The sequence below is a fragment of the Lucilia sericata genome, unplaced genomic scaffold, assembly GCF_015586225.1.
Source record: "Lucilia sericata isolate MDLA Ls3-8-SP2 unplaced genomic scaffold, ASM1558622v1 Contig000764F_arrow, whole genome shotgun sequence".
Classification (NCBI taxonomy): Eukaryota; Metazoa; Arthropoda; class Insecta; order Diptera; family Calliphoridae; genus Lucilia; species Lucilia sericata.
In genome coordinates this window covers 205,685-226,985 of record NW_023994761.1, presented here as the reverse complement: position 1 = coordinate 226,985, position 21,301 = coordinate 205,685, and the positions used below count along the sequence as shown (strand labels likewise).

The 21,301-nt window shown below is 29.1% G+C and overlaps 1 protein-coding gene across 1 annotated transcript; it reads right to left on the bottom strand.

Annotated features, from left to right (window-relative positions):
* Positions 1–570: 570 nt before the first annotated feature.
* On the bottom strand, positions 571–20,045 carry LOC119607937 (histidine-rich glycoprotein-like; the record flags this gene model as incomplete). The annotated part of the gene is made up of 3 exons (XM_037962099.1): positions 19,980–20,045; positions 3,944–4,282; positions 571–726 (listed from the first exon to the last, which is right to left on the bottom strand). Coding segments are annotated over exons 2-3 (478 nt in total), but the record flags the coding sequence as incomplete, so codon positions are not given.
* Between the last annotated feature and the right edge of the window lie 1,256 nt (positions 20,046–21,301).

Below are 21,301 nucleotides of genomic sequence, written 5' to 3'. Positions count from 1 at the left end.
TGAGTCTATTACGAATCAGTTCACTGTTACCAATAAATCTGATATTGACAGTCTAAAATCGATTTAAATTAAATGGTAACATTAATGTTTATTTCATCGAAATGTCTTAACCTAAAGTTTATAAACTAAGATGTCTTCGACTTATAACTTCTCAAATGCGTTAATTTTTTAAATAACCGACACAATATCTCGAAAAACTAATGTGATGAATAAATTAGGATTTTCTATTTTTTGTTGATCTGTGTAATGATCCAAATAACTTTGATTTCAAAAGCCTACAATTATATAGATATCTATCAGCAACAGTCTTCTTTTAAGGTAGTACTATGAATACATTCATACAGCAAAATAGTGTATTTAAATAGATGCCAGTGTTAACTGGAGGTAGAGTGCACTTGACTTAACACAATGTTAGATGCTACTTATCCATATAGAAACACGAACAAAAAAGAAAAACATTTTAACGTTTTAATACCAATGCTGTTGCAGGTTTTGCGCATGTACTATTACGGTAATAACTATCGTCCTAAATCTTTAAGATGAAATACATACAAAAATAAGAAAACTTACCTGCATTATTGTGATTTTCATTCATGACTGTAATCCATTCGACTGCTGCAGTTTGAGACATAAAGTTTGTAGGCACCTGTGCTGTCGATCCAGTTGATGTGTTTGTAGGAATCGTGCTGCCATTGCTTGTCAAACAATATTCATCTAATTTGTGAACTTTAAAAGTAAAAAATTGAAAAAAGATTAAAAGTAGTTTCTAAACTCTTAACACAGCGTTAAGTAAACATTTTAAAAATTAAGCCTTTTTAAAAAATCTTACATTTCTAAAAATCGGGAAACAATTATTTTTTAAAATACATACTATGCAGGTGTGTACATTAGGGTTGCCCCGTTTGTATGGAGGAAAAATAATGTGTCAATGTTCAAAACTAAAATTAAAGTTTAATTGATTCTAAGATACCATTTCTCAAAATTTTTGTCCTGGCGTCAATATTTGGTGAGCTGGATCAGAGGATAAAAGAGTCCTCTTTTGAGGTTTTTATTATTTTTTCCATATTTCTTCCAAAGGAAAGATATGAAATATTGGTATCCTTGAAAGACGCTTAAAATCGCATATCAGACAAAAATTTTCTTATTTTTCGGTAAATTTTTAAATTTTTTACATTTTAACACAAATGAATTTAATATAATTCGTTGAAATTAATACATAATAATCCTAATTAAATTCTACGGAAATGGTTTTTTCCGTTTTTCAAAATTTAATCTAGATCGAAGTTTATTTGAATTAACAGATCCCTATGTACGCTACCAAAACATTGCAAAATAATGTAAACAACAACATACAAGCCGTTATTAGCAAAGCAAGCATAAAAGACAAGTAGATGCTTAGGATAAATTTGTCCAATTCACAATCGATGTCGTATCGTTGTGGCGTTGTATGTCATAAAAATTTTTTGAAACAAAAACAAATCAATATTAAAAAAATTACGACATTCTACGATACAACCGTACAACACCGATTGTGTATTGGGCAATTGTGTTCTTATTTTAATTAAACTGAAAAATATGATCTATAATAAAATAAAACCATAAAGTGTTATATACCAATGTAAAGCTAAAAATGCTGAAAATACGCGTGTATGGATGTACATATTATGTACGTTAGATAAATATAGCTAGCACAATACCGGGGAGAAAATTGGATTAAAAATATTTAAATAAAATACAAAACAAATCGAATCTCGAAAAACAGAAAAAACCATTTCGGTGAAATCTTATCAGGTTTATAATGTAATAATTTCAATTAATTACATTAAATAATTCTATGTAAAAATTCGAAACCTTAAATATTTTCCGAAAAAATTACGACATTTGTAATAATTTTGGAGTTGTATACAAAATTATGTCATTGAAATCATCTCCCAAAGACTTTTCATATGATATTAAATTAGCATATGGGCAATTCCATACGATTGTATGTGACATTCGCACGCCTTCAAAGTGGTATAGATTTTGTAAAATTAGGAGTACTTGGAAAACAATTTTGTCATTCTGTTCCATTTAAAGAATACTATATTTGCAAAAGGAATCATCCCATTCGGAACCTTGTTTTCCAAAATATGGATTAAAATATGGCGATATCATACGTATCAAAAAACGGAAGTGTTTTTAAAGTACATGTAAATATTTACGAAAATCTGCAAATTCTGTAGGTGTATCTTTTTTGTTTTAATTTCTTACACTATGGGACATAATGAACATATTTAAATATCGTAGGTGACACATCGTATGTGACAGATTTTTCTCCTGATTTTTTTTTTAGGTTATAAAATATATTTTGGAAATATATGCATACACACACTTCAACAAATCAAAAGGAGTAGGAAAGTGCAGTCGGACATGGCCGACCTGTATACATGTTTAAGCAATTTATAGATAAAATTAAAAAACTGGAGTTATATGGCGACTAGGGTCAAATATGGACCGATCCCCATAAAATTCTAGGGTGTGATTTTAATTCATATAAAACTTATTTGTGCCAAATTTTATCATAATACTAGTGATTAGAGGTGAGTTACGGACGTTTAAGTGTTTTTCTGAAATTAAACTTTGAATGGAACTAGGGTCAAATGAGGTCCAATCGTTATGAACATCGGCATAAAGGTTTAGGCTTATAAACATTTTAGATCTGCTGATTTTTGAAGGGATAGTATTTTAATTAACAGAATTATGAGCTAAAAAGTGATATTTTCGGTTCCGTTTGTATGGCGGCGAGGTGTAAAAATAGACCGATTTCAAAAATTTTCAACAGCCTTCGTCCTTGGCACTACAAAAGATCATATACCAAATTTTATTTTTTCAGTCGTGGTTTACCTTTTCATGGAATTGCCCATATGGACCAAGCATGTTTTTTGGTACAAGGACGAAGCCTATTAAAAATGGTTGAAATCGGTCCATTATTTCACCTAGCCCCCATACAACCGTACCTCCCGATTTGGGCTTTTTATGCCATAATTTCGTCAAATATACTATTATCTCTCTATAAATTGGCACAAATAAGTTTTATATAAGTATAAATGACACTGCAGATTTTCGTAATGATCGCCCCTTATTTGACCCTAGCCCCCATACAAATCCCCCTTCAAAAAATGTCTTAAACGTCTAAAATTGACTTGTAACCATTTGTATCGCAATGAAACTCAACATAATTAACTATTATTTAAAAATATAGCCTTTTCCCAAATTTAATGAGGATCGGCGCATGTTTGACCTATACTCCTATATAAAGCCTCATTTAGAAAATTTGGTTTTTATCAATAAATTGGAATTAAGGTAAAATTCAACATAAAAGTTTCTTTGTAAAAAATAAAAATTTTTAAAATATACTCATGGTGTAGGGTGTTATATGGTCGGCCATGCCCGACTATACATTCCTACTTGTTTTAAACTAATAATGAGGGTTAATGTCATTTTCTGAAGGGGACCTTATAAGGGGGATTGGGTCAATTATTGACCGATCCCTCTAAAATTTGGTAGAAAGATTTTGACTCGCATGAAACTTAAGTGTGTAGAATTTTATCGCTACATTCTAATATTTAAGCCAGTAATGAGCGTTATAGCCATTTTCTGAAGGGGACCTTATATAGGATCAATGTTTGTGGAAAAGTTCAACCCTATCTCATTCCGTTCGGACTCTATCGTGCTTTCAACACACAGATGGACGAACATGGCTTGATCGTCTTAGAATTTAATAAGGACCCAGAATATATATACTTTTGTGGGTCTATGACCAATATTTCGATGTGTTACAAACGGAATGACAAAATCTATATATCTTTTTTGATGGTGGGCATAAAAATTAAAGGTCTCAAACTTGTGAGTAGGTTAAACATAATTAAGGTAATTTCAATTAAAATTAATATAATAGTCATACCTTTCGATTTAACATCATATGTTAAGGTCTGAGCTGACTGCAGTTGAGTGTGACTGTGGTCGTTTGAGCTATTTTGCATTAAACTAGAATCTAGATGTTGCAAATGCTGAACGTGGTGGTGTTGTGCATGCTGACCAGAAGTGTTACTGTTGCTATTGCTGCTGTGTTGATGATTGTTGTGATGCTGTCGATGAAGATGATGAGTGTGATTATGATGGTGATGGTGTGTCCCGGCGACCGTGCTGCCATGGTGAGTCAAAACTGATGGCAACGAACTAATACCATGATTGAGATGAGATCTTTGCATTTCCATGCTGAGCATATCTTGTCTAGCCTTACCTGTAATTGGAGACACATAATAATAAAACAAAATAAGAAGTCATTCGTTTGTAAGATGTGCCAATTAAGATACATATGTACATACATACATACATACATACATACATACATACATACATACATACATACATACATACATACATACATACATACATACATACATACATACATACATACATACATACATACATACATACATACATACATACATACATACATACATACATACATACATACATACATACATACATACATACATACATACATACATACATACATACATACATACATACAGACATACATACATACATAAGGCCGTTTGCGTTTACTTCATTTAATAGAAAATGTAATTGAAGTTTTCAAAACTAACGTTAATCCCAAAACATGGCTTAATTAAACAACAACATTCAAATACTTTCTTTATGTGAACTTGTGTAACTATTTCAGTTATAGTGAAATATTTATTTGATCTATTATCCATATATATATATATATATATATATATATATATATATTAGAGCGATTCAAGCTTGTATGAAGGAAAAACAATTTTGTCTGACAGACCGTCCCCCCTCTAGAATTATTCTATGGGTTGTAAAACTATGTCATACAAAAAATTAGGCTGATTGGATAACGTTAACAGGTGCCGCAACGGCTCTGAAATTTCCAAATGCATTTACAAGAGGAAAATATCGATTTTTTCCCGTTTTTGATCAAATTTGGCCATTTAGTCATAAATTTTGAACTTTATTATAAGATTTTTTTTCAATTTTTGCCACTTAATTTTCCCCTATATTTTTCAAAATGGAAGTTTTTGTTGTTTTGCTTTTTTTTGCTCAAAAGAAATCTTAGACCATTTCCTTTAAGTGCTTTGTGGTTACTTAATGTGATGCGGGTGGGATATTTATAAGAAAAATTAAATTTTGAGTCAAAATAGATTTTTTACATAAGCCCATTGTATTCCATTAAGTAACCACAAAGCTTTTAAAGGATATGGTTTAAGCTTTCTTTTGAGCCAAAAAACAACAGAAACGTCAATTTTGGAAAAAAAAGTAGGCGAAAATTTAGTTGCAAATATTGAAAGAAATCTTATTCTTGAGTTAAAAAATATGTTTTTTTTTATATATCCCACTCGGATCCCATTATGGGACTATAAAACCCTTAAAGGAAATTATATAAGCTTTTATCTGAGCAAAAAATGAATTAAAAAAAATAAAAAAATAAAATTTTTTGGAAACTATGAAGTAGTAGCTACTTTTGACAATTTTCGCTAGGACCAATAGGTGAAAAGTTTATTATTTTTTGATCAGAAAAAAAGTTTTCGCTTTAGAATCGTTTATTTTCCAATAATAAAAAAATAACTTTTAGAACTGCTCGAAAAATAACTTTTATTTCTGCTCAAAACAATAAAAGTCAAGAAATAACCTTTACTTCTGCTCGAAAAATAAAAAATCAAAAAAAAAACTTTTATTTTTGCTCAAAATAATAAAAATCAAAAAATAACTTTTATTTCTGCTCAAAAAAATAAAAGTAAAAAAATAACTTTTATTTTTGCCAACAAAAATAAACTATGCAATATAATTCCATGAAAATCATCATACATTTGGTGTTACACACGATTATCGATTTATACCAGCCTTGATGACCTTCCCAATTTTCATAAAGATCGGGCCTCATTTGACCCTAGCTCCCATACAAAGTCCCCTTCCGAAAATTACTTGAATGTCCAAAATTAACTTATAAACACAAATATAGCGATGAAATTCAGCACAAATAAATATTTTCAAAATATAAATATATTTACAAAACTTTACCGGCTTGGTCCATATTTGCCCCTAGCCCCCCTATAAAGCCTCTTTCAGAAAATTAGTTTTCCATCCATAAATTGCTAAAATGTATCGGAATAAGGTATTAGAAGATAAATGCTTTATTATGAAAAATAAATCACATTTAATAGTCATAACTGGTGTAGGGTATCATATGGTCGGTCACGCCGACTATACTTTCTTACTTGTTTTATATTAGAGTAATAATATAATTTTTTTAGCGGCTAAACTAATAAAGCTATAGGAACAAAAACCAAGTATGCGATAAATAATAAACAAGATTTCAACATATATTTTTTTAAGAAAAATATATTAGAAATTCCAAAGGATATAAAAGGATGGAATTTTCAAAGGACATTATTTAAAATATTTCGTCCTGAAAAATTAAAACACAAAATAGTGTTGAGTTCCAGAGACTGTCCTCTGTCATTTGATACCAATATTGAAGGAAATTATTCAGTAAATATATTTCAATAAATTTTAATATCCTTACAACTTTAAGTACTTTAAAAAGGAGAAAAGATCACAAAATGAAAAACTGAAAACGCAGTTTCACTTTAAATGACCTTTAGTATCATGTGTATATGGTGTGATACATACCAGGGACCGTAACTGTTATGAATTTTATTATAAGTTATCTTTTCCTTTAATTTTTTTGAGCAAAAACAAATTTAAATAAAATGCAAAAATAAATAAATTATTTCGGTGAAATTACGTGAGTTTTTTTTATGTAAAATTTTTAAAAATTCCAAATTTTTGCGGAAAACTTAAAATGTATTAACACTTTTGTAATTGCACATAAAAGTTTCTTGCGACATTCAAAGTGTCTTTCAATTACATTTCATATGACACCACATTTGCTGTGTGAAATTGTATCATAGAATGAACTAAATTTTCTTTTTTGGTGGTAACATTGGCAACTTCCATTATGGGGCACCCTAATATTCGTATATGTATATTATTTTAATTTAATATCGATTTTAAAAATATGAGATTGTTATTCGATAATCTTCCGCTCTATATAATTTAAATTTTTGATTTTTTTCTTAAAACTGTTTCTCCAGCTATCAGTATGGTTCTCCTATCCTGTCATTTGTAACTCAAATTTCTAAGGTTAAACAATTTTCTCATTAAATACATATCTAGATCATTATTTTAACGTAAAGGTATTTCATGAGGAATTCAAATGTGTTGCATTTCACATGATATATACACACCCCAACTTTTGTGAATCGAAAATAAACAAAGTAAACAAAAAACGAGAATAGGGAAACTTTTTAAAGGGTTATTATGTAATACAAAGAAACACATACTTGTCCAATTTTTAACTCAGTTGTTGATCATTTTTGTTGTATTCGACGAACATTTCATAGAGTAGAGTAGTAAGTGCACGTAGGGCAGTTAATGTATCAGGAAGGCAAAAGAACAAACGAATGTATTCATTGGTATTTTTTGTTTACGGTAGAAAATTATGATTATTTTCCGTTAAATATTCACATATTTATTGTTCTTAGAAACAGGGGAGAATATTTTCATTATTTTTTATATTTTTAGTAGAAAATTGTAATATTAAGTGAATGTCAGTTGGTCATTGTGGCGCAAAATATTCAGATGGCGGTGGTTCACCTCACCTGCTGTTGATTGATGGTAATTGACCTTTATGCTGTTATGGATATACATTGTATGTACGTTTTGTGGATGAATGTTTTTTGTAGTGACTACAAATTCACACACATCTCTCTACAGGTGTTTATGCATTAGTTACTATACTACCATTACAAACATAACATGTAATAACAACAAAAACAATAACCACCTGTTATATAGTTTTATTTTTATGCCCTTATTCTCTAGCTACCAAACTATTTTCAATATCTGTTAAAAAATACTATAAACCATAATAAGAAAAAGAAACACGGGCGATAAGAATAGAGTCAGCCGATTTTAGGATTGTTGGGATAATGTGCAATACACAGTCTATTATTTCTTTCATCTGTCTGTTCTCTACTTTAAATTGTTGTTGCTATTTACAGCGCTCAATAGTTATTGCATACTCACTGAGCATTTAAGTTGCGACAAGTGTTATTAAAGGGATTAGATGCAGATTAGCATGTTCAATATGAAACGCTATTCTGTTATTTGTAAAAACAATAACATATTACAAAAGCTTCCATTAAAAACGATTTAGAGTTATGTACTTATCAAATAAACAAAAAACGATTATATTCGTAGCCATAATGACCATCAGTACTTTCACCATATATTTAATTTTAATAACCCCCGCAAATTACTGTGATTTCAAGTTCATTCAGTAAAAATATGTGCAAAAAACATTAAAAACTAATATTTGTTAACGACTTTAATTTGGAAAGAAATTGAGTTTGTCAAAAATAGCAGAAACCTTAGGTTCATGTTTGAAAGGATAAAACCCCAAATCGTGATGATCGTGTTAACATTGTTTGCCCTCAACATATGGTAGTTTCGAAAAGTTATATAAAATATCTAAAATGGAAAGAAGAAAGACAAATATTCCACAACTTGTGGAATGCCACCAAAGTAATCTAGCGTAAATGACATGAAGCAAATTATTTTAAGGTATATCCGGTTAAATTTACTAATACTACAACATATTTATTTTCTTCGCTGTGCATTTATATATTTTTTGTTCACATACTAAATAAAATAATTTTTTAATAATTTTTAGCTGATCAATTGAAATCCTATGTAAGTATGTACGTACATACGGATGTATATCACCCCTAAAAATAAATTTCGATAATTATGTTGACAATGTTTGAAAAATTTGTTGGGCACGTATTGAGTTTTAAAATCGTAGGTTCATTGTATGGGGGTAGAAACAAAGACAATATTCTCAATTTCTTAATGGTCTATATAATAATTTGATAACATTTGTTGAATGCTTTTGATCATTTTATATGGAATTCCTTTATTAAATTTTTATACCCACTATCGAAAACGGTGGGGGTATATTGATTTTGTCATTCCGTTTGTAAAACATCGAAATATTGGTCATAGACCTACAAAAGTGTATGTATTCTGGGTCCTTGTTCGTCCGTCTGTCTGTCTGTCTATTGAAAGCAGGACAGAGTACGAACGGAATGAGATAATTTTCCACAAATATTCCCTATAATAATATATTTTTTGGGAAAAATTATTATAAAATTTCAAGGATAATAAAGGATAAACTTTTATAAGGATATTTTTTATATCTTTTTATTCTCAAAAAATAAAACGAAATGCAAGATATAAATATTAGAATTGTCCTCTTTCGTTTGATACCTATATTGTTATAATAGGGTCACTACAAATATTTTATAAAATTTTTTTTAAATTCTATGTACCTCCAACTTTAAAGTCCTTTAAAAGGGACGAACGATCAGAAAATGAAAAACAGAGTACGCAGTTATACCACATAAATTATGTGCTTTCGTATGTATATGGTTTGGTTCGTGTGTGAAAAATGCTGTTGGACGGTGTAAACATATTTTATATGAACTAAAATCGGTCTAAAAAAATTTTATGAAAAATGTTATGAAAAACGGTCAATAATTCACCCTACCTCTCATGTAAGGTCCTCCTCAATAAATTTGATGAGTAATATCACCCTGATGTTTATAGGGGAGCATTCCTTTTACGGCATACGGTTTGATGGTGGGTATATAAGATTCGGCACAGCCGAGTATAACTCTCTTACTTGTTTAAATTAAATTCTTAACTATTCTTAACTATCATTTCATATTTTTGAAGCAATTTTAGATATTTTTGTTTGCTTTTTGCGAAATAATATACAATTGTGAGTTTAAAACTATATTTAAATTGTTAATAAAATATAAGAAATTAATAGCAAAAAATGTTCAAAAGATTTAATGATATACATACACCCAGCAAAAATAAAACGAAGTACTTCCAAAGAATGACATTTATCACCACTTCAAAAGGCAGTAATTGAATTTTTACATTCTGAGGAAGTGGTGTTTAAAGACTTCCGAAATGCAAAATAATTCTATTTTTTCAATATTGAAGATATATTTTTTGTTCTTACATTTTTATGAGATAAAAAATGTTATATATGGGCTTTTGTACTTAATGTTTCTATTACCCTAATTAATATTAATTTAAGTCAAATTATTTGTATACTACAATTTCACTTCTGAATAACTTCCAAAAAAAGAGCATTCAAATTACTTCTTGAGAATGACTTCAGAACCGGGTTTCGAATAGTTCGAATAGTTGACATTTAAAAAAACCGGTTGATATTTTTCAAATTCAGAAAAAAACGGTTAAGCGGTTTTCCATTATAAATAAAAAAATATATTTTAATTTGAAAAAATTAATGTTTATGTTTAAATTTGATTAATAAAACATGGCCCGAAATGATTTTTAACAGTTTAAAAGATTATAACTTTAGATCTAGTCGTCTGATTTAAAAAAAAATAGGAACAAATGGGACACTTCAGTTAAACATAAGGTACTATGTAATCCTAGCTTATTCTAAAAGCCCTGTTTAGAAAATTTGGATAGGCATTCCAACACTTCCATAAAATTTCAGTCAATCTTAAGATTGATAAAATTTTATCGAACAGTTATCAATTTTACAAATATTTTTTTTTAATTAATTAGGAAAATCAAAAAGTTTAACAAAAGGAGCTTTAGATAAATATACGCTAGAATATTTTTAAACTTTAGACGGGCTGTATTATGATTTACTTAAAAATTTCATTTAAATAATCTTTGAATACAAAGCAAATAAAAGTATTCGAAACCGGTTTTTAAAAAGTGAAAAAACCGGGTTATTCGATATTCGAAAAATCAGCATTAAGAAAAAACCGACACTGGTAAAGCGGAAAAAACCGGTTGAAAAATCGAGTCGATCACCCTAGTGTGTATGTATGTATGTATGTATGTATGTATGTATGTATGTATGTATGTATGTATGTATGTATGTATGTATGTATGTATGTATGTATGTATGTATGTATGTATGTATGTATGTATGTATGTATGTATGTATGTATGTATGTGTGTATGTTAATAAAGGTATTTTTGGAAAAATTGTATTTCATGCATAGGTATGTAAATATGTATGTCGTTGGTAAGCCCAATTAAACATTTTTGTTTTGGATTTTAGCCCGTAAATTTTGTAAAAACTGGGGTTGAACAAAGCTCTGAATTTGAAATCGTCATAAATTAAACAACATCCGCTATTCATATACCCATAAATATGTATACAAATAGAACATATTTGACAGACAAAAACACAGAGTATTAAAAATAAGTATGTACAACGTATGCATATACATGATCCAGTAAATGGAAAAAGAAACTACCACCAAAAAAGGGGAAAAATTTATACATGTATTTATATCCGTAAATTAAAAGACCGCCAAAATACTCTTATACTTGTAGGGTGTAAATTTTATATTCTCTTTCAAATGCATTTAAAAAGACAGGTTTCTATGCATTTATGTAGCTGTTGCGCTAGCTAGCGTGTTGACGACATCAGCTAAATGTTTTTACATGATAATTTAGTACAAAATATTCACGAATTCTACATATGTACATTGTTGACTACTCAAGTACTTAAATTGGTCAGCTGTAAGAAGATTTTTTATTTTGCGCCAAATTGGTTTTTTTAGTGGAAATAATTGTAACTACTAGGGGAAAAGGAATAAATAATTACATTTTCTCCTGTACGTTCCGTAAACTTAGAATATAACATATTTATAAATTTTATAAATAATTAAAAATTGTTGGCACCGATTTGCTGGTGGCGTGTCATTTTGTCAGTGACATAATGTGTCAAAATGTCTATGAGCATAATGACATAAAGTCCATTTATAAAAAAAGTCTTAATTTAGCGAAGCCGCTTTTCGAAGTTGAAAACATCTGCGCCCGACCCAAGGCCGGCTATCCAGGCCACTTTTTAAAAGGAATCCAAAACGCAATATATCTTTTCGGGATAAGAGTGTCCCTTTCCTAAATTCTAAACAAATTTTCCAATACATTTCTGTTTTTAATGTGTCACAATGTCCATGGACATTTGCCCAGGGATCAAAAATATTCAAACTCAAAACAATCGATTCACAATTTTTCATAGCCCCCATACAAAGTTACATATTCTCGGAAATAGATTTATCGTTAATAACTTCGGCAAAAATATCGGTATCATCACGAAATTTCGAAAAATACTTAAATACAAATAACTAATTAAGAAATAAATATATTGGAATAATATTCAACAAAAATATGTTTTGTGTATACACTATGCGAAATATTTTTCGGATTGGTTCATAATTGGGCATAGCTCCCATATAAGTCCCATTATCACGTAAACGCACATTTTTCATAACTGAATGAAGATATCGGTATAAAATTCGTGAATGTATTTAAAGTATATATAAAACACCCTTCGAAATTTTTTACTGACCGGCCCATAATTGGCCACAGCTCCCATGTAAGGTCAACTTCCGAAAATCACTTAAATGCACATAACTAATTTAGAATTAAAGATATAAATACTTTTTTTCAGATCAGTCCATAATTGGTCATATCTGTCATATAAGATCCGCATTAGAAAATCGCATATTTCATTGATAAATAAAGATATCGGAATAAGTATATAAGTATACTTTGTGTATATAAGAAATCTTTAAAAAAAAAAAAATTAATTGGTCATAATTCTCATATAAGGTACATTTCCTTAAGTCACTTTTTCCAATATATTTCATTCAAATATAAGTATATACGGATAAAATCCAACATAGTGTGTTTTTTTATTGATAAATCATTGCGCGAAATTTTGTCCATAAAAGGTATACATGATTTCTAAATGATAGCACCCTTAACACGGAAGCACAATTTAAACTTTCAGAATTTGTTAAATACGTATCTAGAAATATTTAGAAGGGTTTTCATAAAAAGTAGCTTACAGGGTATTTAAGATTCGGCATAGCCGAATATAGCACTCTGACTTGTTTATGTTTCAGAATTTGAAAAAAAATTTGTTTCATTAAAAAAAAAAAAATTGAGTTGTGTCGCTTTTGCACTGGGTGTGCGATTTGATCCTTTAGAACTGCATTATCATGGGTTTCAAATTTGAATAATTGATGATTTTGAATTGTAAATTCAATCATTGAATTTAAATATATTGTATGAAAAATTATACTTATGTAATATTTATTTATATTTTAATTTGTATACGTACATATGTACAATAAAGAGTACTTTTTCCATTAGTGGGAAAATTAATTTACATACTTTGTCAGTCAAATTGGTGTTTTGTCTTTTTACATTTTTTATACTTGTACTTGTACTTTAACTTTAAATATTATAGATTTGAATATACAGACAGTCGAATTGACTGAGTGAAGCTTTTTAGTCGACAACAATAATATATTTACATACATACACCGATATTTTATTTTGTATTTTTAATGAAAATGGAAAATTAAGCTCAAGGTCAGTAATGTTGGTTTGAAAACTACTTACATAAATACCCATCATTATCATAAAAACAATGGAAATGTTCTGGGAATATTTTTTTGTTTTCACGGTCATGTCTTGAACTTCATTCAGTTAACGACATGAAGGATTGCAAATTTTATATAATAAAGCGCTGATAATGGGAACACTTGTACATTAGGTAGTAGGGTATTCAATTATTCGGGTTTTAATCTTATTCGGTTTATTCGACAAATAATTATTTGAGGTTTTATTTTAGCCGGTTAATAATCGGATAATTCAAAATTGTTCGGTTAATCGATTTAAGGGATGCTTTTTATTAATTGTATTGCTTTTTTACAATATTTTTCTTCTTATAACAAACAAAATTATAAGTTTCCACTTCTTTGAGTTCAATTCTATTTAAATTTTTTAATCACTTTTTTTTAATATTGTAAACTATTTTTCATGTGAAATCCTTTCCTACACAAAAAAATTCAGTTAATTAATTTTAGGTTTTTGAGATTTTTCAACAAATTTCAGAATCCATACGTTCCAATTAGCTAGTCTATAACTTTTGCTGAAAAACTTATTAGAAATACTTAAGAAACACAACTATGTTCTTCAAAACTGGTTGTAGAAGTAAAAGTGATATCATTATTTCCAACATTGTACAGTGGGGTCTCACTGAACAAAATTTGGCATTAACTAAGATATAATGTTTTGATATAAATTATGGGTATCGATGGATAGAGGAACTCCTCTAGACACGAAGTAAAAAAAGAAAAAGTTGCACTTAATGCAATTTTTTTGCAAAATTTTAGAAACCAAAATTTTTTTTTTAAATTTATTTACAAAATATTTTTATTACATTTACATATATCCTAATTACTATCGCGAAAGACTAAATTTAATGCATCTTCTGGAATTTTTTTTGGATTTTTTTAGGAAAACTTCTGTTTGCAGTTATTTAGGATTTGGGATAGGGAATTATACGAAAACCTGTTTTATTTCCTATATTTTGTCACTAAAAATCGCTAACATGATAATAAGTGGTTTATATACCGGTGTACTGGGCTTTAAAAACCTTTCAGGTGTATTTTTCCGTACAAACAGATTCCGTCTAATATTCTTGTAAAACTTATTTACAAGAATGTAAGACCAATAAAGCGTCCATCAATAGCATACCCAGTTATTATTTTATTAGTTTCTACTATTTAACTTATTATTTAAATCAATTCATTTCGCATTCAATAATTAGATTTTAAATAAAATGTAAATATTTTCATTTCATAGAGCGTTAGAAAAGTGAGCCTAAATAACGAAGAGTCAAAAGGAGGCAAACATTTTAATTTTGGTGTTATTGAGAAGATTTCAGAGTATCTTTGGGATATGGTCGCTTAGAGGCCATCAGTGGCCAAATTGTACTTTTTCACTTTTAAAAATTGCAAAAAATATAAATATCTATAAAAAAATTGCGTTGATTTAAAATAACACCTTTTCATACATAACAATAGTATATTTGGTATCGAAAAAGTACATTTTTAGAAATTTGTATTAAATTGTAGATTCGTACAAAAAAAGTTATGGTAATAAATAATAAAAAAAATTTTAGAAAAATATACCTAAAAACATAAACTTTGCTACATCATCTAAAGGCCTATATAATAAAAATGGGACTACTAATGATAGCGTTATATAGACAAAAGATAAAGGAATAAATAAAAAAATTAAATTTATAATAAAAATATTGAATTTCGTATGAAATATACATAAATTTTACTGCTAAGCAGTAAGTTTTTCTTAATCGGTTAATTGATAGAAATTATTCGGTTTATTCGTTATTTGAAATTTGGAAATTTTCATTTATTCGAACAATTAATCGTCAAAAATTTATCGATTAACCGATCGACGATTAATCGTTTGAATACCCTATTAGGTAGTGTAAAACTTTTCGATTTCAGAACGTCTACCCGTGAAAATAAGCAAACAATACTCCAAAGTAGAAAAAAGCTATAAGTATTGTACTTATTAAGGTAAAGACAATAGATTAATAAAAACTTTTTCACACAGGTCAAAAATACAAAAATATGTATTATGTACATACATAACTATACTAGACGCGTCGTGTATAAACAATAGCGGTATTCGATGTTCGATGCGTTTTGTATTGTAAAAGTTTAATCTTGCAAATATGTTGCTAACGATTGTGAGCGGTTTCTTTCTTTGATATTTGCAATGCAATTTAAGCTTTTTAACAGCTGACAGAAGTCAACAATTAATGACAGTTTTTGTTTGATTTTTTCAATAATATTTGGAAGAGGTTGCCCAGGAAATAACTTGGACTGAATGTAAGACTTTCGCCTATTTATAAGAGGTCTGTAGATACCTAACTTTCCATTTATGTATACGGCCTCAACTAACATTAATTTTTTTTTGTAACAGTTCCGCGGTTTGTAAAAAAACACTTATTTGTTTAAAAAAACGTACTTATATACTTGGTGCCTCCTCCAAATAATCAAATAACATTTATATTCCTTTTTAATTTATTTGGAATAATTTTCGCCTCTATTGTTTTAGTTTCATTTATTTTGTTGTTTACAATTGACTGCTGTTTTAATGAGAGAATTGCAAACGCAATAACGCACCAAAAAAACTATACCCTTTAAGTGCAATGGTGTGACAATTGCAAAAGTGTGTGTTTTGTTATTGGATTGCAATAAAAAGCTATCAACATTTTTTACAAGACCATTTGCACTAAACACTGAACTCCGCTAATATTTATATTTTGTTTAGCTTTTTGGGCTTTATTATTTGCATTGCCATTATTTGCAATTACAAAAATTATGTATGTATGTATGTATGTATGTATATATGTATGTATGTATGTATGTATGTATGTATGTATGTATGTATGTATGTATGTATGTATGTATGTATGTATGTATGTATGTATGTATGTATGTATGTATGTATGTATGTATGTATGTATGTATGTATGTATGTATGTATGTATGTATGTATGTATGTATGTATGTATGTATGTATGTATGTATGTATGTATGTATGTATGTATGTATGTATGTATGTATGTATGTATGTATGTATGTATGTATGTATGTATGTATGTATGTATGTATGTATGTATGTATGTATGTATGTATGTATGTATGTATGTATGTATGTATGTATGTATGTATGTATGTATGTATGTATGTATGTATGTATGTATGTATGTATGTATGTTTTTTGTTTTATGCACATAATATAAATATATATACATACATGTAAGTACACGTGTAATTAACAAAAACTGCATAAATTTATGTAGGTGTGCTCAGTTATTAATTCAAATAAAACGTTTGTTATTTCTACAATAAATTTTTCCTACCATATAAAGTATATAAATATATTGAATATCGGAGTAGATAGCGCCATGTCCGAGTCTGTCCGTCTTTCTGTCTGTTGAAATCAATTTTCTGAAGACCCCTGATATTCGGATCCAATCTTCAATAATTATGTCAGACATGCTTTCGAGAAATCCCCAGATATTTTCGGGATCCAATCTCAATAATTCTGTCAGACATGCTTTCGAGAAATCAGCGAAATCCCGTCCAGAAATAACGGAGATGTAAGTAAAAAACCGTGACAACCTCTAACAAGTAAGAACGTATAGTCGGGCGTGGCCGACCATATGATACCCTACACCAGTTATGAATATTAAATGTGATTTATTTTTCATAAAGCATTATCTTCAATATTCCCTTGTTCCGATACATTTAAGCAATTTATGGATGAAAAACTAATTTTCTGAAAGAGGCTTTATATGGGGGCTAGGGGCAAATATGGACCAAGCCCGATAAAATTTTGTGAATATATTTATATTTACATAATATTTTATTGTGCTAAATTTCATCGCGATATTTGTGTTTATAAGTTAATTTGGGACTTTCAAGTAATTTTCTGAAGGGGACTTTGTATGGGAGCTAGGTCAAATGGGGCCCGATCTTTATGAAATTTGGCAGGGTCATCCAGACTTCTATAAAACTTAGTTGTGCCGCATTTTATCGATATATCTGTAAATTTAACAAAATTATGAGCTCAAAAGCCCTTTTCGGGGGGTTCTGTTCTATGGGGGCTAGGTGAAATAATGGACCGATTTTAACCATTTTCAATAGGCTTCGTCCTTGGGTCAAATAAAACGTGCGTGCCAAATTTCATCCAATTATCTTGAAAATTGCGACCTGTACCTTGCGCACAAGGTTTACATGGACAGCCAGCCAGCCTGCCAGACGGACGGACATAGCTTAATCGACTCAGAAAACGATTCTAAGCCGATTGGTATACTTTAAGGTGGGTCTAGGACGAATATTTTTGTATGTTACAAACATCAGCACAAATCCAATATACCCTCCCCACTAAAGTGGTGTAGGGTATAAAAATGGTTTAAAAAAACAACATACGCTTACATAAAAAGCGTATGTGTGGTTGTATGTTGGTTTTATTGCTTTACGTATTTGGTTGGTGGCGTGTCATAATGTCCTGTGTCATAATGTCCATAGACCTTATGACACTAAATTGAGTCGTAATGTCCATGAACATTATGACAATTTCAAAAGTGTCACAATGTCCAAGAGCAATGCGACAGAAAGTCCATAGATTTCAAATAGTCCATTTATCCAAAAATTTATCAAATTAACTGAGGTTACTCTCCATTACTGGTATTACTTCCCAGAAAAAACTTACATTGAAAAGCAATGAGTTAAAAAGCTAATAAAACCTCTTTTCACTACTTCTTCATTAGCATTTTAAGTCATTATTTTAATACTGTGATGTCATTGGAGGCAAGTACTTCTACGCTCGCTTACAAATAGGAAGTTAAAGAAGTACTTGCAATTTCTCTTACAAAACAGTTGTTGAGCAAGTTGTTTTGTTTTTTAATTATAAAAAGAGCCAGCTAGAACACGAACCAGGGACTTCGGTTTGTTAGTCAAATGTTCTACTCACTGCACCACTGCTTACCTATTTTATTGCGCGTCAAATAATGGTTTTCACATACAAATCTAATTTTGTTTTCCTATTAAAAAGGCTTTCGAAAAGGCATTCGAAATTCCCCAGAGTTTAAAACCCCTGCGCTATCCAGGACACTTTATAAAAGGAATCCACAATGCAACATACACCAAATTTAGGAGCAATTCTTTTCGGGATAAGTGTGTTCCTTTCTTAAATTCTAATCAAATTTTCCAATACATTTCTCTTTTAAAAGTATCACAATGTCCATGGACATTATGACATTTTAAAAGTATCACAATGTCCATGGACATTATGACATTTTAAAAAAGTGACATAATGTCCATGGACATTATGTCGCTTTAAGGTGTGTCATAAGGTCTATGGACATTATGGCACTGGACATTATGACACGACACCATTTGGTTTCGTTTGGCGTTAGTTATTGTTTTATGTTTTGTTATTGCTAAAGTAAAGGTAGAGTTGGAAAGTATAAAATAAATATAAATGTTATAAAATTAAACTTATTTTAAACACACTATACTAAAGGGAATATACGATTCGGCAAAGGCGAATATTGAACTCTAACGTGTTTTTATCTGATTTATTTTAAATTTGTATATATTGTTAGAAATTTTAACGCGTGTTGCGCGTAAACTTTTCCAAAAACTGCGAAAAAGTAAAATATTTTACCATAAAAATTTTTAGTTGTATATACGAATATGCTATATACTAATGTAATATACTATATATATAATTTTTTGGAGTTAATTAATGAGTGTAAGAATCGAAAACTATTTGGAATTGCCCATGTCAAAAATCGAATAAGACTGGAGACAGTTAAGAGAAAGTTATATAAATTTTTATTTAAAGGTTTAAAAACTTATTTATATGTATATAGGCCAAGAAGGCAGATTCAATAGTAAAAATAAATAAAAAAAATTGAATACTAAGAAATATGCAAATAAGTAGTCTGAATTAAACTTGCGGTACTTTCTGTAAAGAAATCGTTGTTAAATTATGCTGAAATATGTTTTGCCAATATGTTAATTATATTTAAGGTTTAAAAGGTAATTTTCATTAATATATATATCAGATAACTGGAAAAAGTTATTTCTATTTAAACCCAAGTTGTTTTATTTCCTACGTTAGTGTGAATGAGTACATACTCATTTATGTTTTTTAAATAAACCAGACTATGCTAGGAATTTTATTGTGTGTAATGTTGTATACCGGCGATTAGAAAGGATATCTTGCTGCGTATAAGCTTTATAGTTTCGCACAAGGTTTTCAAAACCAACCAATAATACCACACACACAACACACCGTCATAAAAAGGAGAAACTATCAATGTATCAATAATTTTAAAAATCCGAATAAGAATTTCTATTGTTGCTTACCAGTTGCAAAAGTATTTAATTTATTCTCTAATAATATTTGAAAATTACATCAACACTATTTTTTTTGTTTAATGTAGGATATTTGTTATTGTTGATTTTCTTTTATAATTTTGGAAGCTTTTTGTTTTCTTTTATTTGTTATTGATTTGTAACTGACATTCACTTTTTTTAAATCGGTTTTAATTAAAACAATATGATAAAATTAATTTAATACAATGAGATATGTACGAGTACGGCTTGTTTATGCATTTTTTTGTATCTCTTAGATAGATTTGTATAATTTTCAATTGAGTCAAATATTTTTATTTTCATATATATTAGTGTATATTTTTTTATTTATCGCGCTATATAGATATTTTGCATATTATTCCTATTTTTCTTCTTTTGTACTATAATAATTGTATTAGAGGTGCACTTGTTGCGTTCACTTATTTTTATCCGACAGGTTGTCCGCAGACGCAAAGATCTCAAGCAGAACTGTTTTGTGATAAAAACGTAGCGTTGTTAGCGCAAAGCCAGCCATTCAGTCAGTCGTTCCGCATCAGATATTTAACAACAAACCATGGTAACAACATTACAGGGCCACATTGAGTTGGAGAACATTTTACGAATTAAACTCAATTTGAGCCTGACTTACTCGTTGTATAACAAACAGCCAATGTGCTACATGCGGCAACAAGAGAGCAGCAGCAACACGTTACTTTTGGCAATGGATGTGTACAGGTAAATAACGTATGTATGTATGTGCAACCAATGTGATCGCCTGTCTGTTACTACGAAGTAGTATTTTGTACGTGTAAGACTAAGATGGCAGACTTTTTTGAATATATGTATTTATTTATATACATATATACATATATATATATATATTTATATAGATATATATATATATATATATATATATATATATATATATATATATATATATATATATATATATATATATATATATACTTTTTTTTATTTTCTGTTTGAAATAACGTCTTTTATTGTCAAACAACGTTACAAATAATTCCGGCTTCCGATTTATTAAACAAGCTTATCAATCAAATTAACTGAGGTTACTCTCCATTACTGGTATTACTTCCCAGAAAAAACTTACATTGAAAAGCAATGAGTTAGAAAGCTAATAAAACCTCTTTTCACTACTTCTTCATGAGCATTTTAAGTCATTACTTTAATACTGTGATGTCATTGGAGGTAAGTACTTCTACGCTCGCTTACAAATAGGAAGTTAAAGAAGTACTTGCAATTTTTCTTACAAAACAGTTGTTGAGCAAGTTGTTTTGTTTTTTTAATAATAAAAAGAGCCAGCTAGAACA